General features: G+C 41.9%; 1 protein-coding gene across 12 annotated transcripts in view; it reads right to left on the reverse strand.

The window, feature by feature from the left end:
* The window catches only part of SPICE1 (spindle and centriole associated protein 1), a 49503-nt gene that overhangs the window by 19887 nt on the left and 7210 nt on the right, over positions 1–22406 (reverse strand). For 7 of the 12 annotated variants that reach the window (XM_090057467.1, XM_090057421.1, XM_090057458.1 and 4 more), the window contains exons 2-11: positions 21433–21480; positions 20783–20827; positions 20283–20429; positions 12972–13074; positions 12012–12133; positions 8056–8162; positions 5749–5891; positions 5364–5510; positions 3424–3692; positions 1972–2103 (exon numbers count right to left, since the gene is read on the reverse strand). In XM_090057467.1, coding sequence (XP_089913593.1) covers positions 1972–2103; positions 3424–3692; positions 5364–5510; positions 5749–5891; positions 8056–8162; positions 12012–12133; positions 12972–13074; positions 20283–20429; positions 20783–20827; positions 21433–21480 — 1263 coding nt within the window. Of the gene's footprint in view, positions 1–1971; positions 2104–3423; positions 3693–5363; positions 5511–5748; positions 5892–8055; positions 8163–12011; positions 12134–12971; positions 13075–20282; positions 20430–20537; positions 21481–22406 lie in introns of all 12 variants that reach the window. The other 5 variants (XM_090057429.1, XM_090057493.1, XM_090057475.1 and 2 more) reach the window with 2 other exon arrangements.

A 22406-nucleotide genomic window follows, 5' to 3' on the forward strand; every position in this document is an offset into this window, starting at 1 on the left:
GATCCAACCACCAAATAGTAATAAAACCAGCAGATAAAGGAGGATCTATAGTTATACTTAACCATGAAGACTACACAAAAGAAGCCAACAGACAACTCTGACACTATCTACTATGAAAAATTAGAGGAAGAGCCAACTCCCCTTTTCACTTCAAAACCAACATCACATCATTTTTACTGAAACTGTAAGAAAAACTTCAGACCCTGATCCCTGTGCTACCCAATCCAGTGACTTTTTTACATGCTCCCTAAAATCCACAAACAAGGGAACCCAGGCAGACCTATAATTTTCAACCATGGAACCCTGCAGAAATATCAGGTTTCAATGAATCCATCCTAAGACCCCTTGTCACCCAAGTACTCCGTTTTATCCAAGACACAACAGACTTTCTATGCCTGCCTTACATATCTACAAGAGCAAGATTACAACTCAAAGTAAGACCTCAAGATATTACTGAACTTCTACACTTTATCCTCACACACAACTTCAGTTTCAACAACCAACACTTCCTCCAAGCTATGGGCACCAAAATGGCCCCACAATATGCCAACGTTTTTATGGCCCACCTCGAAGATGAATTCCTTAAGAACTGCACCATCAAACCCATGCTACACCTAAGATCTATAGATGACATCATCATTGGACTGAAAACCTGCAGTTTCAGATTGATTTCCATCACAAATTCAATTATCATCACCCCTCCATCAGACTCTCTCTTGAATATTCCAGCACCAACATTTCCTTTTTAGACATGATGATCAATATTCAGAATGGTAAGATACAAACCACCATATACAAGAAATCCATGGACTAACATATTACACAGAACCAGCAAATCACCCCAAACACACCAAAAAAGCTGTAATATACAGCCAAGCTCTCCGATACCACCAAATTTGCATTTAGAAGAATATCCGCAATCATCATCTCTCAAATCTCAAAAAGTCTTTCACCCAATAAGGACTCTCCTCCAGATAGAGAGATTGCATGTTTTAAATGGATACCATGTAAAGAACTGCTGCAGCATAAAAAGAAAATCCCCATGAATTCCACACCATTAGTTATGACATACCATCCTTCCCTGGAACCTATACAGAGAATCCTCAAACAACTGCCACCCATAGTAGAAGACCCAATTCTTAAAGAGATCTTTCCAGCAGCACCCAGTCTAGCCTTTAAACAAACACTGAACCTCACTAACCTCATCACCAGAAGCAAACTTCCTATGGCCCCAAAGCACACTGAATGGAATCTCATCCAGTGCACTAAATACCCTAAGGGAAAATATGTAAGAGAAACTAACCAACGACTGCATATCAGAACAAATGCACACCACAAATCCATCAAAGACAAAAATATCCAATTACCTGTGGGTGCATATTTTTGAAAAGACAATCACTTTCCAATCTCTCAGTTCTAATACTCAAAGAAAATTTACAAAACATCTTTCGTAGTTGAGCCTACAAACTTCACTTCATAAAATCTACTGGATACAAAAAATCATGAACTAATTATAGACTTTGGATTTATGGCATATTACAACCTTCCTGACATCTAATAACCCTAGGTAACCTGGCTGCAGGTGATCAGCTACATTTCTTCACACATTTCCCTTATTTCCTTCCTCCCCTCCTAACTCTACCCATTGTCTCCCAAACTACTACTTATCTGCATTTTTCATAGACCTGCATGTTGCATATTAGCTTCTTTTCTATCTTGGAGAACACAACACCAGCAGAATCTCCCTATGCCTGAAGAAGGGTGCTTGTGCCCGAAACCTTGCAAAGAACAGTTTTCCAACTATTTAGTTGGTCTAATAAAAGATATCACATCTGCCGAAAGTACCTTGCCTGCCTATGTGCATAAACCAACATGGCTACAACCAACAACGCTTAAAAACTTTTGGCACATTAGTTTTTCCCTAAGTTCCATAAGCTGTCATGAGAGGAAAGAGTCAACAACTCTTAGTACCTGTGTTGCAATACTTTCTTCCTTGACTAAAAGGATTTCAGCTGTCAGAGCATCAATCAACTCTCTGTGTTCATTCAGAACCCCCTCAAGCTTCTGCTTCATCGCCACTTCTTGACGCAGCTGCATCTCACTCTGGAGGAAAAGGAGAAGAAAAGAAAGCACACTCAATACAAGTTCATGTAAGAACTGAGAGGAGATTCAAATCTTGCTATTAAGTTGATTGCTGCTCTTGTTGCCATTGTTAAAATGGAACCAGCTTTTCTGCCCCAAGACTTTTCAACTAATGTTCAACCTGATGCTGCTTTACTTGTGCTATTGTCACCTTCCCACAACAGCACAAGGAGCTGACATTTGGAGAGCCCTCCTCCTGATGCCTCCTTCCCCATGATTTAAAAAAAAAAAAAAAAAAAGAACTATTGGCAGTGTTCAAACTGTCACTTCGCATACCTTCTACCATACTGTATTACAGCATGCAAAAAGTCAATGTAATGGTGATGGCACATGACAATACCCTAATCTTCCTGGCCTTGTGGAGTGATACTGGACCAAAGACAGGTCCTACAGTTTTGTTTTATTTTTCTTCTCAGAGGGTTTAGAACAGGATTTATGTTGTTACTATTTTCTAGTTTCTTTACTGAACACAAACAAACCTACTTGGGGTGCACCTCATTCCACGGCAAAGAATTTTGTTGTCCCTATCTCCTTCACCTCAAAGGGTAGGATCTACTCATAAATGATCTCTGACATAAAAGACTATACCACAGACCACACAATACCACATGAAGAATTAAGTAGGGCCCCTTCCACTTGCAGTGAAGAACTACAATCTTTCCCTCTCTATGATGGAGGCCACTGCCATCTTGTGGTTCATGCTGGTCACAGGGAGGGGAGTGGTATCAGTGCCATCTTCAGCATGTTTAGCTCCATGCAGTTGATAAGCCTCCTCGATTCTCCTACTAAATTTTACTGCTCTTGCTCAACAAGTATGTGATAGGCTGTAGCCCAAGACAAACCTAGAGAGGTGCTCACTGCAATGTTGTATGGACAGAGTGAGAGCCTAAAGGGGCCTTGTATACAAAAAAGACCACTAGACTGTGTCTGTGCTAGACACAGCAGGTATAGCATCTGGGGTGTTCCCTGAAGGGCTGCCAGACAGTGAATGACAGGATCTGAATCCTAATACTCAGAGAATCTATAAGACTATATTTAAAAATGCCACCATATATTTTGAATACGTATCTAAAGTTTTACTTAAAAAGTGCCTCAGTTTCTCCCAAGAGCCAACATTACACATTTTTTTAAACTACAAACAATCCAAAACTCCTAAAGATACTTAGTTTACAAAATGATGTACTCAAGAGTCAAGGGATTACAAAAATTAAGGTTGTAAATTAAACCAAAGTGTTTGGTTTAATTCATCTAACCTCCCAGAGCAGTTCAAAGTGTTCTCACCTCTTTGAGGTAGCGCATCAGACGACAGACAGAATTCACTAGTGACAAAGTAAACCCAGTGAGACCCTGACAATTCTGTGTTTTCTGGACCTCGCGGCCCGTACATCTCTCGTATTCCTCCAACTCATTCTCTACATCACGTATCATGTGATTCAGGATATCCAAACTGGATGTATTATTACTGCTTGGGAGGTTGAGGGTGATTGAATTAGAAAGACAATCATTCCTCTTTTGCTTAGATGGTATCTGTGTAGTTTGTTTTCTTTTCACTGAGAGAAACACAGACAGAATACTTTTACATTCCAGTTGCTTCTTTACAGTTCACAATTAATCTTTGCTTCAAAACAGCACCCAACTATAACATTTGTTTACATTATCTTTCTTGCAAAAACTTAAAATTATTTGCTAGTACCAAGGACAAGGAAAACATGCAACTGACTAATTACCTTCACATCCTAGATATATGAAAGGAGACCTCTACATGCATTTTGGGGAGCCCTTGCAGAATTAACATGGTTTACAGGTCCAATTCTTCTGTCACATGGCAGGTTTACAACAAGCATCTTATACTTGTTGAGCCCAAGTAATGTTATTCCCTATATACCACTACGAAATGAGCCACTAAATTGTGCCTAAACAGATCAAAGATCATCATAGCAGCAAACAAAAAGGCACTAGGGAAAGCACAGAAACAGCCATATAGAAATATATCAACAGTGAAGTTAGCAGCTTGAAGGATCCCTGTTTACATCCACCAAACTCTTACAGCCCCTTGCTACAAACTTTAGCAGAAGTCAAGCTGAACAGATCTTTTCAGGTACATCAGTCTGAGATTCCTCTGCAAACCAGAGAGTAAGAGTAAAGCAAAAGGGCAGGATGGGACCTGCAGTTTAAATTGTGTCTAGAACCAAACTACCAGCTCTACTCTGGAGGCATCTTCTCTGTCTGTAAAGCTACCTATGGTCTGTCGGGAAAGAGTTCTGGTTTGACAAACCTGAACAAATCCACGGGACTGGAATTGCTGCTGAAGAAGATTGCAATCTCCCAGAGTCTCAAAAAATATGGCAGGCACATCATGGCTCTGAAAGTTCAAACATGTTTGTACCTGAATCTCGCTATTTTCCCATAGTGTGTGATGTGGTATTCCAGGGTGACCAAATCAGCATGTCAGAGGAAGTGTTTGCAGAAGCAACTGCATACAGTCAGTTCCTTGTGGCACTGCACCAGATAACAGCATCACATGGATCTCAGGTCATGTGCACCAAGCTATTAATGCATACAGACTTGGTTTCCTAGCCAGTCACTTTATAGAAATTACCTCAGTCAAGAGGAGGAAGGGGAGCATTCTTTATGCATAGATTTCAGAAGTGCCCTATTGATGTATGCTCTGAGAGAGAGGAATTAGGAGGAGTTAAAGGGTGAGATATGGACCAAGCAAAAACCAAATGAAAAAGACCTAAACAAACAAGAAGAACAAAACACCATTCCCCTACCTCAACTCACACAACATTTTCAATTTTTAAATATTTTTAAAAAATAACAGTAGTTAAAAATTCAACTGTCCTCCCCATTATTATTGCAGGGGCTAACTACTAACTTGAAGGTATGAAACAGGCATTCTAGTCTTGCTGTAAGATAAAGCAACAATATGTTTTGCGCTAGAGAGACACTACTGAAATCTCACAACCTTATGAAATAACAGACCTGAAAGTAACACTTCAAGTGAAGTATGTGCTGTAACCAAGGAAAACAGATGGGATGAGATTTTTTTCCTTTACTTTCATAAAGTTAGCATAACTAACTCCAGTAAATGCTGAAGATCAAAGAGTAACATTAAATGAAAAGCAAGATCTCAATCACAGCTTCAAGGGACACTGAGGGAAGGGAAAAGCAAATACATTGCTTCAACCATAAATTACTTCAGAGGGTAAAAACTAAACCTTTTCCTGAAACTTGCTTGTGCTTCCTTGGGTTAGGGTTCAGCACTTGTCTTGCAAAGTAAGGGGAGTCTGAAGTGTGCTCGTCACGCTCCTCCTCATTCTGAAGCCTTGAATGGATTCTCCTGACCACATTAGTAGCATTGAGGGCTGATAAAAAAACAAACAAACCAACAAATAACATGACATACTTTATGAGTGTCATTAATATATCAAAATATTTCAATATAAAACACATTTAAAGTGCCAGTGCTTTACTTTGCTAACCCAACCCAGTTAGATCTCCAAAACTATACTTGTGCCATTTCCTCCTCCTGCATTTTATTCTGAATAGGATCCTTTTAATGGCCTACTGCCCTTTGAAAGGTAACATCCTGCCAGATCCAACCTGTGTCTTCCAAAGGTAATGAAGCAGTCGTAGGAGTGACAGGTACATTTGTTTCCTGTGATGGGGTAGCTGTTTTCATTTTCTCATCAGCCCACAGCTGGGACGCTCCCACAGAATTTTCTTTTTTCAGTAAACAGAGAAGCCTACATACAAAATAAGAACAAAGAAAACTATGGGGGTACTGAAGTCTGAAGTGACAGCAACATGGACCAATCTTTTTTGCACAAAAAGTGTCAAAATGAGATTGCTCAAACCAGTTTCCTCTTAATGCAAAACCCAAATCCTAGAAAATACCTCTCTCACTGTAGTTTACTAATTAAAAAAACCCACAATGTCCAAACATGAACACTTAACTACCCGCAAACATAGGATCCTTCTAATGCAGCACTGCTTTACTTAGAGTCAATTCAGACACGTGTTGTGGAGACTGCACACCAGTCCAATCTCAGAGATTCATAAATACTAAATTGCTAAAGTGAATGCACCACTAATGGGAGAGTGCAACCTAGGAAACAAGTCTATATAAATCACATGAGAACTTGACACACAACATTCATCATATATACAATACAGCTACAGCAAAATCAGACCGTTAAAATGTGTGTGAGATCATAGGTAAATACTACCCAAACTGCTTGAAAACTTATCTTACCAAACAAAACAAGTACAACATCTATTCTGCTTTCTAAGCATTTCTAAGACATACGCACTCTTCAACTTCAGCCTCCAATTATATGCCACACAAGTCTAAATCCAAGTCACTAATTAAAGTTAAAAAAACCATTAACAGGTTATGTGATAAATGATATACATAGAGGATGTGTGATTTGCAGTAGGATTATGTTCGTATAAGCAAACATAAGAAATAAATTTAGCTCTTCTTTTAGAATTTGAGGTTCTATGTTAGTGGCAAGATCTTCAGGGCAAAGATTCTGCTCTTGGTCTGATGTGTGAAAAAACAAGGTCTGCTGTGATCTCCCTCTGGCCCTGTATATCCTCCATCTACTTCCAATTCCTTTTCCTCCGATTGCTTATACCTCCCTTCCAGGTCTTATGCTTCTTTTTCTTCACTTACCCATTTCCTCCTACCTCCTGAGGTGTTTTGCTTTTGCCCCGAAGGGGTTTCCTCTCTAGGTACAAGCATGCTTCAGCCCCTCTCACCTCCCCCAGTCCTCATCCTTAATAAAACAATGTCTAAGCTTTGCTGGCCTGACTGCTACCCCATCTTCCTTTTGTGTTTCCCAGCTTAGGTTATCAGACTCTGTTGTACACAATTATTATTTCAAGGTCCCTCCAATCAAGCACCATTCTTAATCTTTTGGGATCTGGCTTCTGGTTCCTTCATTACCATGAAACACCTCAAAGTTTAAAAAATAAATCATTTCATAACCAAGCCCTATCCCATCCGCACTGTATTTGACATTCCTGCCCCAGTTGAGGTGGCTGATAACCCCGTTCTCGATGTACGATCTGTTTTAAACTCACAACAGTTTTCTTTTGGGTCAATCTGATCACGACTTCTCTTTTTTTCTACTCTGCTTCAGTCTAGTGGGGTCCCACAGAGACCCATTCTTGCTCCCATCCCTATTCCTTTAAAACTGCCATCTCCAAGTGTTTTACTTACTCTTATGACTTTGCCCACCCACACAATTCTGCAACTCCACCTATTGCTTTTGTTTTGTGGCAGGGCCAAAAGGGCTGAAGTAGGGCTTTGCTGCATTAGGCATTATACATGACACAGCAAGAACACCTGCCCCAAAAGCCAACAATGCAAGTGTGAGACAGTGGAGGAGCACAAATGAACACAGAACAACGTAGTATAACGACCAGAAGTCATGACATGTCAAACGCCTTGCCAATATTAAGGGCCAGATCCTCTCATATGTACAGGTACCCAAGTGTCATCCCATTCCACACTGCTTGATTCCTGGAAAGACAGTTAAGGCAAAGCATAAATGGGTCCTCCTCCTGATTGCTACTTTTAATGGCATGATTTGAAGGATAAGGTGATGGCATGTTACCAAGGTAGGCGAGTTAACGCTTTTTCAGGAACTTGAGCAGGGAAGAATAGGATTGCACTCCAGCATGTAACAGGTGGAATAGGATCTGACCCTAAGTGTTTTTGAAGGAACTGAAGTAATGGTGAGTTTTTAAAGAGACATTTGAAGGAAGATACTGTAGAAGCTTTATAGATATTTATGACAGAACCTCTGTACAAGGGACACTAAGGTATTTGGTTACCTACCTGTGTTATGAGAACACTAGGAAGATAGAAATTCTAAGACATTCCTGGACACATACACTGACCTGTCCGTGTCAATGCTGGACTTGTAGTTCAGAAACACATTCTGTTCATCTGCACTATCCCCTGAATGACAGGTGGAGGAGCTTTCCCCTTCTATTTCATTGAGAGCCTGTTGCAGCAGAAACAACAAACAAACAAAATTAAAAAAAAAAAACCAATCCAACACAGACCATCTCAGAGCAATTTCAATCCCTCTTTTGGGAAAGAAGCAGGGGAAGTGAACACACTTTTGCCTCATTTTCCCAACCCTAATATTGTATAAAAGTATGCATCTAAGAGGGTGAACATGGAGATAAGATTGTTAATATTTGTGACTCCATTACTATAGCAATACACCCACAAAAACAAGCAAAGGAAATGAGTAAATAAGAGCTTGCTTTGCATGGAGTGCAGTGATGATAACAATGGCCACGCACTGAAGAAAAAGGATAAAAAGAAATATTAAGCAGCTGCCTCATCCTCTGACTACTGTCCATCATCATTAAATGAAGCAGATGTTCCATAAAAATACAGCATGTGGTCATGCAATCAAGAACTACTGCCTAACTTATACACACAGTGCACAAGACAGACCAAACTGACAACCTTAACTTGAGTATGTCTAAACTGTCAAATGCCCAACTCTGCAACCTAAATCTCATGATTTTAATGAACTTGTACCTAAGCCACAAATGAATTGCATTTACATCATCTGCAAAAAAGATAAGAGTTACCACAGTGATATTTCACTGTGGACAAGTCTGAGGCAGCTTCGTTCAATATTACAGCTTTACCCTTGTGGGTCTACGTTATACCAGGACTTCTGGCTGGTATTTTTGGGAATTAGGATACCATTAAAGGCTGGGCAACTATCTTCCCTTAGAGAAACTCAGCTTATATAATATGCAAGCAGAGATACTATATACCATGCATTCAAGTCAAAGATGATGAAGAAAAATCCAGGAAACTCACACCTCAACTGTAAAGAAAACTGACTGGAACAGCAGTACTGGCATACAACTTATAATACCCTATTTACCCAAATCCAAAATGACTCTGAATTTAAGACACTCCCCCAATAATTAGATTCTAGACATGGAAAATTTATACATTTGCTATACTTTTCCACGCATCTAATCTTAAATTTGTCCATCCCAACTTTGCAGCAAGACAAGCAGCAGCAGCAGGCGGGCAGGCAGTGGGGGAGTCAAGTGGCTTGACCACAGCCCATCCAAACTACCACTTGCCCTCCTGCTGCCTTTCCCCCTTCAATGCCTGCCTCTTACCATAGGCCCTGTGGTCCCCCTGTACCTTCCTCCCTGCCACTTACTCCCCCTGCTTGCCTCCCCACCCCCCGACCACTTGGACCCTTTTCATACCTCCCCATGCCTACATCCCCTGGCATCTGCCCCCCCACCCCATACATGTCCCCTCACGGCACCTCCCTGTCACAGCTGGCTCTGGCTGGGCCCCACTCCGTTCCGGGGCACAGAGTACATGCTGCCTCTGGCTCCTGCCCAGCCAGGCAGCAGTGGTTACAGTGGTGGCAGGTTTGGCCCTGATTCTGGGCCAGAGCTTCTGCCACCGCATACCCACTTCTCCTTGACTTATATTTAAATATAAGATGAGGAGTTCCCCGCCCCCCATCCTGTGTTGAATGGTGGGGGGAACCTAGTTTTGGATTTGCACAAATATTGAATTCCGTATATGCACAAGATACAATGACATAGATTACTACAGACTCATGAGAGTAAGACTACACATTTAGGTAGCAGAAATACTTTTATTCCAAAACACTACTGACTACCAGTGAACTTTTCTGACCAGCAGGTCTCAAAGAGAAACTTCTGCTTGTTCTCAACCCAGAGTGACTATTTTTGGTATGGATGAAGATGTTCATGTTATCAGGGGGAAAAAGGAACACTGAAATCTTTCACAATTTTTAGAATACTTAAAATGCTCGCTTTAAATGTTCAAGATGCAACATATGTAGGCCCTGCTAAAACTACAGTTAGAAATAGTTCTTGACTGATAGGTAGTACACTCAAGGTACATCTACATGAGCTATTAAAGTATTAATGCATGAAAACTCAACACAGTTTGTGCTGGAGTTTATTTCTCCAATGTGCAGCATTTACATGTGCATGCAGGACTGCAGCACATTTTGCTGGGGTGACACAACTTCCACTGGCAGGGGATCCAGGGGGTCAGCCTGCCTGCCCAGAGCTGCTCTGCCCTGGCTCAATGTGCTGCGGAGGGGTCTGGCTGTGGCATGTTTCGGTGCATTAACTAACTCTGTGATAGGATGGTACTTGTGTCGGAAAGTACTATCCTACGGCAGAGTTAAATAGTTTACTGTGGCCTAATAGCACTGCACATATAGATGCTTTACTGAGGAGCTAATTAGTATTATAGTATCATAGTGGAAGGGACCTAAACAGATCATCAGGTCTGACCCCCTGCCCTGGGCAGGAATGGGTGTAGGGTCATATCACTCCAGTCAAATATCTGTCCAGCCTCCTCTTGAAGACCCCCAAGGTAGGAGAGAGCACCATCTCACTTGGGAGCCCATTCCAGAGTCTGGCGCCCTAACTGTAAAGTAATGTCTCCTGATGTCCAGCCTGAACTTCTCTCTAACAATTTGTGGCTGTTATTCCTAGTAACCCCGGGTGGTGCCTGGGGGAACAGAGCCTCCCCCAGTTCTCGCTGGTCTCCCCTGTTAAGTTTGTAAACAGCCACCAAATCCCCTCTCAGCCTTCTCTTGTGGAGGCTGAATAGGTTCAGGTTCTTTAGCCTTTCTTCGTAGGCCCTGCCCCGCTGCCCTTTGACCATGCAAGTGGCCCTCCTCTGGACCCTCTCAATGCTAGCCACATCCCTCTTGAAGTGCAGTGCCCAGAACTGGACACAGTACTCCAACTGTGGCCTTACCAGTGCTGCACAGACAGGAAGGATCACCTCCCTGGACCTGCTTGTGATGCATCTGTAGATGCAAGACAAGCTGCGGTTAGCCTTACTGATAGCTTCCTTGCATTGGTGGCTCATGTTCATCCTGGAGTCAATAATAACAATTAGTCAACTCTGCAGTAAAGCACACATGTAGATGCCCCCTTTAAGAGCAGTCAGGTGCATAGCCACACAGGCAGAGAAGCACACACACAGAAATAACCATGCACTAAAATATAGGCTCTCCAATATACAGTCTATGTTGCCTACAGCAGGCTTGTTTGGCAATCAGATATGCAGGGTAGGCAGTTAACTCCTCTATCCCATCTCAAACACTGTCATTGGTAAGTTAATAGTAGGCTTGAAACTGACTAGACCTGTCAATGTCAAGGGAACTATGAGAGATGAGGAGCTCTAGGCAAGCCTTAACAAAATGGCTGAACAGTGTCTGAAACCAAAAAAGCCAAGAGCAGGCTGTTCACACACTAAGTAACAGGCGTGCTTAAGGTGGCTTAGGTAGGGCCTTCAATAGTGAAATCAAAAGGATTTGTGTCTGCATTTTAGTGCAGGCAAATGCTAGGGCTACTTGCATGATTTAAAAGGCTATCTGCCTAAGCTGACGGTGTCTTTAATGGCTTATATCATGTACTTTCAAGAGAATGCATGCCACTAAACACAGTCAGAAGCCACTTTCAATCTAAAGTTAATCAGTTCTATGTAACTTCTGTATTTAAAAAATAGGGTAACATAAATGAAATCAGGGTAATTCAACATAAAAGTTGATACTTCGTGTACACAGGTTCAGAATTCATGCCAAAATAAACTCTTCTGTGTAAGTTTCTAAGTCGATGCAATGTTAAGCATGAGTTTTAAAATTACACATAGCATAACAAGACAGCTTACTTAAGCTTGCTTTAGATCCCTAACTTCGACGTTCCTAACTTCTGTGCAAATGAAACCAGCCATAGAACTCTCCATAACACAGTGCCGTTGCATTTGCTGTCCTAAAATGCAGCCCACACACAGAGTACCTTACCTGGGAATCCATGACAGACTCACTGAGGATGGAAAGCTGGGTGGGAGGATCACGTTTTTGTATAATGGGACTTTGGGAGTATTCCAGGTCACAGTCTGGAGCCATGGTTACATTAGGGAAACCTAAAGCAGACAGAGACGGTCAGGAAATCACAGAACACAAATGGGCTTGTGGCAAGCAAAGGACTGTTTACAGGTCATTACTGCTGGTCCCACTCCTACCACTATCTCATGACTTCCACACCAGCAAGTAAGCACCTTCTCTTTCTGCACCAGGTCGTGCAAGTGAACAGGAAGGTGAATGCCACTTCTGTGTAACTCCTAGCAACCAGCCACAAGGTTACATTACATAGTCCTGGGAGTGTAATAATGCTGTAGTCAGGGAAACTTGTGTTCATGCCAAGACAAATGGTCATTAAAAGTGAAAAAGGGAAATGGCAGTCTATACAGAGAGAGGAATAAATATCTAGAACCTGAATCAAAGAAGCCCACCATTCTCCTTAATGAGGCAATACCCTAAAGGTAGATCATGAGCAAGGGAGCAACCTCATTCATACATAAGTAACAAACCATAAATGGCAGCCAAGACTATGTACCAAGGCCATTCAGTAAAACATGATCTGCCCTACCCCATCAGACCTCAGGTCCTTCAAATCAAGCATCTTAACTCTAAGAGCGACCAGTACTGCACGTTTCAGGGGAATGTGTAAAAACCCTAAGAGGCTGATATAGGATAATTTGCCTTCCCACACTAGGTCTTATCCTGATCTATAGTATTTTGTTTGAGTTGGTTCTCCTTTGCCCTACATTAACAGGATCAGTTGTGTTATCTTACCTACCAAAACATCAAAACTAGCCAATAAATCAAAATATACCTTGTACAAGCTTGTGAAGCAAAACTATATTTATAAAGCAAGTGTTGTAATCTTAAACAAGCTCTTATACAGAGGAGATGATTTACCTGCGTGTCTGCGAGGAGCATCCCCAAACAGGTCCTTCACCACAGCCATGGCCTGATCAGATCTTTCCAACACATCTTGCAGCTGGTACTGGTCAGATAGAATCTGAAGGGAAGCACAGAACAAGAGATATTGTATAGCATTAGGCACAGATAGATTTCCCCAAAATGAGGTTGAGGAGAAGGCTTACAAAGAGGGATTTGAGTATTGTTGTTTTCAGCAGTTAGTTGCAGAATAAATAAGCAGCCAACAAATAACGGTTTAATTACATGTACAGTACAAACTTGTGCCCAAGATTGAGAGGCATCAATCAGAATCTAGAAAAAACAAAAGACCCAATTTTTAAAGCAACTAGAATTATTACACGTGCCTGTAAGAAAACCAGGATTTATGGTAAGTAACCAGTTATTATTACTGCCCCCATAACAACAGACTTGATCCTTTTTTCTTCTTACAACTTGAGAAATGCTATGTCAAATAATGGACATATGCCAGAGATAAGCTCCATAAAGAGCATGAGAAGACAACAAAAGTGGCCTAATATATGAAACCTTCCAACCAGTACCAAAGAATTGCTGTTCAACAGCAGCAAGCTTGTATGCAAACTACCCAGTGTCTAGCTTCTCTTCTCTTACAGCAAGATAAATGAGAAGTGCACAAAGCAGTGTCCAGGACCTCCAGGTACCTGTCAGCATCATAGATTCCTCTAAAGCATGATTGTTCAATTGGTAGCCTGCAGACTGTTTCAAAGGGGTGGGCCAAGGGCTCCTACCCAGCCACCACTCCCTCCACTCCTTCTGCTTTGGGACAGGACAGCACAGTGGCAGGGGACCTGCCCATGTGATAGCAGCATCAAGAGGGAAGCTCATATAGTGATGGGGAGAGCTGCAAATTGTGGGGGGGGTCCTGGGGAACCTGTGCAGCTTGGGGCCCCCATAGCATGCGGCCTGCATGTTTTGCAGCCCAGGGTCTGCAATCAGTGCAGTGTGTGATCTCCAGATATTCTGAAGTTGGTCAGCCCTGCTCTAATAGTTTAGATCAGGAGTAGGCAATCCCCAGCACGTGTGCCAAACCATGGCATATGAAGGTATTTTGCTTGGCATGCACATCTTGGGGAAGTGGCTGGTGCTGGGCTGCCACAAGGATTGTGCCCCTTGTCACTCCCCTGCCGTCTACCCCGGCACCCCAACATATTACAAGTTGAGGTTGTGGATTTTTTTGGCACTCTGCCCAAAAATGTTGCTGACCCCTACTTTAGATTATGGGAAGCTGGATGTGGAAGTTCTGATTTCTGCAAAAAATTCACCAACCCCATCCTTAAATGAAAAGGCTATTATGAACATTTAATTCCTTGTACTATTCTTCTAGTATAGGGATTCCCAAACTTTTTTTATTGTGAAACCCCTTCCCCATTCACCAGCTGCCCAAAGGCCCCTACCAGCATACATCTTGTATTTTAACCCCTTAAATGCCAATTATTATTATAATGAAAATTAAATCTGCCATTACACAATTTTTCCCACATACCCCACAGAGATGTCTTGTGTATACCACAGTTGGGAAATGCCTGTTCTAGTTCATCACAATTCCCTAGTTCAAGACCTTGAAGATGGTCTTAAGGGTCCTCAACAGGTTAAAATCAAACTCTCAGTAACCCTCTATCTTCTTTCCTGGTTTATGCAGACTGATGTACTCGTCTGAGACCCCTCTCAAAAATCCAAGATAAGTCCTATGAAAACCACGGTAAGCCTTTTTGTCAAAAGGATTCAGTCTCTATAGGAGATGCGACTAGGAAAGTAAGATCAATTTTCAGATCATCCTCTGTCTGAAAATTAATTCTGTTGTAACCAAAAGGGAAGATAACCCCATAGTCCTTTGCTCTTCTTCCAGAGACAGGAGGAGAAAGGAAAATCCATGAAGTCCACCATGGATGCCTTATGGAGAAAAGTATTTTCCAAGTATACTAGGTACGACATGATGAAGACTACTGGAAACCCTAGGACAGCTCAGGTAGCTGGAGAGAGTCCTTATGGCTCCAATGAATCAGCACTGCTAATTTGCTGATAAGCAAATCATGGCCATCTTCATCCACTGCTTCCTGCAGCACCAGACAGTTCTGTCCTGAAAAAGGCTACATACACGATAAACAAATATACCTTGAAACAACTTGGGTCATTTTGCAGACTAAACCCAGTAAGTTATATTGAGAGCTGGCCCTACACGGCTAGAGTTTCCATTTTTAGAGCCCCACAAGATTTAATCTTTTCCCTCAATTTGTTCAATATCAGGATAGAACTGTTAGAAAAGCTGGTCACAGAAATATCAACATGTTAGCAGTACCCAGGGAACGTTTGGCTTTACAGTTCCTTTGTCTCACAGCTAAGCAGAGCCATATCTCAGCTCTCTCACTGCCTTGGAAGAATCAATCAGCCCTTGGATGAATTGGCTAGGTGAAGCTGAGACCTGGCGACACTGAGAGGAAAGCTGGTTGTTACCTCTGTTCCACCTTTTTCTCCTCTGAAACTAAATATCACTGTGGCAGGAGTAACAACCAGTCTAACAATCTAGATCTTTTAAAGCCTTCAGAACTACTGGATGGCCAAAATGCTGGGGCAGATCCACATCTGCCAAATGCCAAGAGATGATGCCCCGCTGATGAGATTCAGACCTGGCTACAGTGACCCAGGTATTCATGCCATTCAACTTTAATTACTGAAACTCAAATCTATAAAGCCACAACACCCTGAAAGGGCTCCAGCTAGTACAGAATGAAGCAGCCTGCACCTAGCAACACAAGTTGCTATAAGCACATCACTTTAGTTTTCCCTAGCAGATACAGACTCTTGTTCAAATATTTGGAATCTACCCAAACAAGGGCCAGAGCTTCCCAAGAATGTACTTGTTCTGTGACTATGGCCTGTCACGACAGACAGCCTAAAGGAACCATGAAAGGTCACCCAAAATGGGGAGGTACAGAAATACAGAACCACTGAGTTGGAATGGACCCCAGAGTTCATCTGTTTCAAACTCTGCATCAAGTTGGGAATATTATTACTAAATCATCCCTGCCAAATGCTTATCCAGTCTCCTTCTGAACCCCTCCAACGAAGGATGTTTCAAAACTTTCCTGGCATCTAATCTAAGTCTGCTTTGCTGTATTTTAAACCCACTTTTTCATATCATGCCCTCTACAGCAGGGGAAAACTGCTTTTATAGCAGGCTTTCAAATGTGTAAAAACTGCTATCCCATCTCCCTACATCAATCTCCTTTCTTTCAAACTAAAATATGCCCTGCTCTTCCAACCTCTTCTCATATGGCTTGCTTTACAATTCCTTCAGGATCCTTGGCAACTTTCAAATCCCTCTTAAAATGAGAAACCCAGAACTGCATTCAATATTCTACATGAAGCCTAATCATCTCAGCACAGAGGGAAAAAAAAAACCTTCCATAGGGCTGCAGCTAACTTCTGCAAGAGAGGGTACTCATGGGCCTTCTGCTTAGAAGTAAGCACAACACTTATCTGAGTTGGCTTCCTGCCAAATGTCTTTTCCTGGGCAGAAACTAACCATGAACAAAAATGCAAGTGATTACTTTTAAAAACTGGAAAAGAAGACATTTATTTCTAAATCTCAAGAGAAATTCAGACACTTCTACGTTCCAATTCACCACAATAAAATAGACAGTGTATCTAGGGAAGCTGCTTTTATTTCGAAATGCAAGCGTCACTTCAGATGTGCCCAACAAAAAAAGAAAGGAACCGCTCCTTTCCTCACACAACTAATCAAAAAATTCCACTTCACACTCCTTGTTAATTATAAAAGTTGGGCTGAATGATCTAATAGGGTGAGAGGGATAAAGAGTTATTATAAAGGCAACTGACATCCTCACTGAAGGTCCCTGATAACAAACCATTCCATACTGGACATTTGCTAAAAATGCCATCAGTCTAATTTAAAAAATACAAATCAGTAAGTAATCAAGAAGTGTTGCCCCATCTATCCAGCTTGTGTTACACTGCTTATTTTGAGCCCTAGTTATATATCACACTAAATCTGCATACTTTTGTAGCCTTCCTTATATTTAGTTTGGCTACGTGTTAAACTAGATACCATTTTTGATTTCACCCTGCAAGTCAGCTCTTCCAGACCACTATTCAACTGAACTGCTCTGCACTACAACTGTACTGTCCTTTTACTGAGGTAGTGTCCACATATTAAATATATGTATAATATTATCTTTCTGTTGTAAGACATGCAGCTTCTGTACAAGGAGACAAAACCTGAATTAAGCATTTGTGGAGCCACAACAACAATTTAAACTAGTTTATTTGTTTTCACCCTCCCCTCTAGTTCTTTTCAGCTTCACTGCTTCCCAAGATTCCCTCTCCCACTCAGCCCTTGTATTTCAGCTCCCCACAGATTTGTTAGCACTTGCTAGAATGAAGCAGAAAAGAACATAATATTATCCTTCTAGTCTCTCCAGACCTCTTCATATTTCTTCCCTGGCTTCACTGGCAACTTCAGATTAGTCTCATCATTAACATGCCACTTTCTGTCTGCTCCAGATCACTTGGAAAGATGATTAAATCAGACTAGTCCTAACATTGCTACCAGCAGGTACCCACTAAACACATGTCCCTGGCTCAATATACTAATATTTATAATCTAATTGTTTTATGTTATTAGAGACATATCGTGTTATCTAAGCATTTATAATCCCTTCTCAGTAAGAGTTTGAAACCAAATGACACTGTAAAATCAAAATATGTCTTGTACTGAGCACTCCCAATTCAACTGTTTTGCCATTTTTAATAAAAAAAAATCATAATTCTTTCTTTGATCTACAGTCAGAAAGGAACCACACTGGTGATCTCTTCCTTATCTCATTTCTGCCCCCTCCAAATGGAGAAGTGACAAGGGACCCTGGACAGGCAAGATCTCACAGTACCAGACTGAAAAGCCAGCAAGACAACTGAACAGACTAACCAACCTCTGCAATGGAAGACAGAGAGAATGTTCACCTCATCATCCACAACAGTATAAATCTTCTGCCATTCACCATTGAACAGGACTTAAGCTACAGGTCTCCCACACCCCTTTCTTCCAGCAGACAAGAAGGTAGTGATATTGCAAGCAATGGCAGTAGATTGTATTCTTCCTTCCTTAGAGCTGTGAGCATGTCTTGGTGATGACAATCATATAAACATGTGGCTATTCTTCTATACATTTGTATATATAAGACTAGACTTATTAAAAAGTTTCTCTTAAAAGAGGCGGCCTAGAGAGCAGATTAAGATGGAAAACGGACAAGTCACCAAGGGGTAGAAGAACAATAAAAAAACCTCACAGAAAACACTTTCTTAATCATTAGGCTTCCATTTCTGAATTGTGTAAGTCAGAGAGCAGTTTATGTTTCTAGCAACCTTCAAAACCTTCTGGACTGCTTCCCTCCAAATGCATTTTTCATAGTTTCATAGTCAGTAGGGTCAGAAGGGACCTGAGCAGATCATCAAGCCACGGCAGAAAAGAGTACTGGGGTCAAATGACCCCAGCAAGGTGACTGTCTAGCCTGTCTTAAAGACCCCCAGGGTAGGAGCCAGCACCACTTTGCTTGGAAGTTGATTCCAGATCCTAGCTGCCCTGACAGCGAAGTAGCGCCTCCTGATGTCTAATCTGAATTTACCCTCTGCAAGCTTGTGACAGTTATTTCTTGTCACTCCTGGTAGTGCTCAGGGGAACAGGGACCCCCCCAGTGCCTGCTGGTCCCCTCTGACTAGTTTGTAACAGGCCACTAGATCCCCCCTCAGCCTTCTCTTGTGGAGGCTGAACAGGTTCAGGTCCCGTAGCCTCTCCTCATAAGGCCTGCCCTGCTGCCCCCTGACCATGCGAGTGAGTGGCCTCCTCTGGACCCCCTCCACATTGTCCACATCCCTCCTGAAGTGCGGCGCCCAGAACTGGATGCAGTACTCCAGCTGCAGCCTGACCAGTGTCGTGTAGAGGGGGAGGATCACCTCCTTGGACTTGCTAGAGATGCATCTGTGGATGCATGACAAGGTGCAGTCGGCCTTCCTGACTGCATCCCCACACTTTTCCTTGCAATAGGAATGGGTCCCAGTGTACTCCTATCCAACTACTTGGTACTTTATGGTATTTTGTATACTTGCCTAGAAATTAATTGTTTTCGAACATTTCATTAATGTGTATTTGGCAGTCTGTTGTAAAAATCTGGAGAGAAGATCTGAGTGCTTCAGGTGCTTATTAAAATTTTACACCGAGCATATGCATATTTTCCTTAACACATTTTATTTGTAGAGAACAGAGTTTAAAACAGAGTTCAGGTTATGTCACTGCATCTTAAATATAGTAATTTTCTTCTGTGCTAAACTCCAATGATCTTGATGATATCAGATACAGGTTTCTTGATGTTTAATCTCCCAGCTGAATTTGCAAAAGGAGCGAGAGAAGGTCTCCTGTAATTACCTTGAAGGCTATTGACAGGTTTACTAAGCTGTAGCTATCTCAATTACCACGTGTATACTGCTTGTCAACACCCTTCTCCAGCAAAAAGAGCCTTCTTTGCCTAGTCCAGCCGTCTTTTGTACAATTGCTGATTGTGACTGAAAGTGAATGAGTAGTATAATTTGAGTTTGCAGAGGGAATAATTTTCAGCATGGAAACAGGGGAATAATTTCAGTTAGTGAGAGGTTACTGTGACCTAACTGGCTGCACTGAAAACTCAAAACTAAGCACAATAATGTTAGCAGAGTGCTTAAGACAGGGCCAAACAGCAAAAAAACTAAATTCAATTCCCAGCTGAAGAATACTGTTACTAAAGCATCTGCCAAGAGCTACAACTCCTCAGGCCTTGTTTTGCCAATTTTTTCCCCTCGTCTCTCACTGAATTTCTCCCTTTTTGCTCCTACTCACTCTCTTCTTTCCTTTAAATAAATCCAGTCATAGCAAGTGCAGAGGCTCCCCAAGCATAAGAATTATTGCATTTTGACTAAATAAGGGGGCATTTAGTGGCTGGGGTAGGATGAGAAGCATGCATAGGATGCGTGTCCCATGCACAGCTTGGAGTTTAGTTCTGCTAAGATCTGTACAGTGCCACGTGCAGGACAGAAAGGACAGGGCACAGAGAGCTGTAACAGAGCTTCACTGGGGGGGGATTCAGCCAGGGCAGGGAATTTTGGCCTACACTTGAGAACAACTGTCCAGTGCTATTACACATCCTTTGTAGAGGAGAGGAGGAAGTGGCAAAGCTTTTGCTTCTCGCTATTGGGAAACAAGTAGTTTACGCTGAATGTCCTCACCTCTCGCATGAGGGCCAACTTCCTTTTCTCCAGGGAATCAGGAGCCCCATGCCTCTGCTTCTTTATTTTTCTTTTCAGTGCTTTCTCTTGTAGCTCCAAGTGCACCAACGCTTTATTCTTTGACTTATGTATCTCATGGCGTCGCAACTACATAAACATGGAAGAAAACCTGGTTCAAAAATCAAGGGATAAGCTAAAGTACTATTATTACAGGCAGCAGGTTAAGGTCAACAGATTTTCTTATTTTAATGTTACCGTCTCATGCTTTGGGTGCCAGGAAGTCAGGATAATATCAGTGACATCAGAATGTCACCTACGATGGCGAAAACAATAAGTTATTTCATAAAACAAAAAGGGAAGGAGATGCACATAAACATATATTATGTTAAACATATATTATATGTACTTTATCTGCCCTATATTACTGAATGAACCAGTTTTTTTTACAACAATAAGAAAAACATCACACACTCTACATTAAAATTCAAGTTGAGACTTACCCTTGAAGTTTTTAATCTGTGCATCACAACACAGTGAAAAATATTCTAGATATACACAGTAGGAGATATATCAGAAAGGCAATTAAACTGTCTTTTACAGACATTACATAAAACAGGACTGTTAAAAAATAGGAGGATGCTCTGGATACAATTGTCATGGTTAAAAGAAGTGTTTGGTACACAAGGGAGAGAGAGAAAGTGTCGCCAGCAACATACCCCATATCAACAAAGGTAAATATTTATAGTAGATGACCAATAGATAATCTTGCTATAGAGGAGAGGCAAATACAATAAAAGCTCTGTTATCCAGCATCCCCCGGGAATGGGGGATGCCGGATAACAAAATATGCCAGTTAATTGAGCAGCCATGGCTGCTGCTTCTCCCACCACATCTGGGGCGTCCCTCCACCCCCCATGCCGCATCACCACCCCTCCTGCGGGCTCCGCACAGCCTGTTATGCCCCCGGCCCATGGGGGCTTGGCAGTGCAAGCTGCTTTGCCCCGGGCCATGGGGGCTCAGAGTAACCAGAAGTGCCATGGTGGCCACTTACAGTTTTACTTTTCCTTACAAGCTGGCATGCTGGTTAACAGACCATGCTGGCTTGTAAGGTGCTGGTTACCAGAGTTTACTGTACAGATTTTAAACTTACTATGTCCTCAGGAGTTGCCTGGTGCACTGTTAAATCATGGACAGTACTCTGTGGAATAAATAAGGGTACACATCAAACATAAGAACAGAAACAGACACAGGCATAAAACTTAAGAAAAAAATCTTTTACAGTTTTACTCTTTAAATTACCAAAATAATGAGTTTGGTTGGTTTAGAAGTAAATGCTTGTTTACAGAGCAGAAAATGCAAGAGCAAATCTGGTACAGATTAGTTTACAATTCTATACAGCATTCCAACAAAAAAAAATTATATTGAAAAATGAAGTTTGCACTCAAGAGATGGGATATGTGTAGGGGAAATTGGATCAGCTAGTGCATAGCACCCATACACCGAAGGGTGTGCTCATACACCGAAGAGCACTGATCTCGTCCCTTTTGCTGGGCTCGTTCCTAGCCGCGATCAATTAGGCAGAGAACGAGGGAGCGTCGGCAAGATGATTTATTTCTCTGTAGAGGGGTTACTCAGTGCCCAGAAGACAAAGAGCTCCCCCGAACTGAGTTCGGTAGCACCTTTTATACCAACAGGTCATACATATGCAAATATAGGCATACATAGGCATATATGCGCGCGCATCTTTGGAAATTTCCACTGCCTTGGGTTTTTCCACTTGAGGTCACAAGGTCACTACAAAACAAGCTCTAACTGGTTCAAACTTGTGGTGACCAGCTTTGTGAATCTGCTAGCTGGCCATCTTGCAGACACGTTCTCATGCGCATGGCTCCTCCACAAACCCTCATAACAAGTTTTCTCTTACATATGGCAATATTAAGATAACCTCTGAAGCCTTCGCTCTGCTTCCTTGTGCATACACACAATTACATTATCTTATTTATTTATGTGATCAAATTGCTTCTCAAAGGGAAGAGAAGTTGGGGGTAAGGCATTTATCTAGAAATTAGGAGACCTGGGTTAAAGTCCTGGCTCCTCCACAGATTTTGGTAAATCATATAGCTT

Source organism: Crocodylus siamensis, chromosome 1 (genome assembly GCF_052110815.1).
Source record: "Crocodylus siamensis isolate JL-2025a chromosome 1, ASM5211081v1, whole genome shotgun sequence".
Lineage (NCBI taxonomy): Eukaryota > Metazoa > Chordata > Crocodylia > Crocodylidae > Crocodylus > Crocodylus siamensis.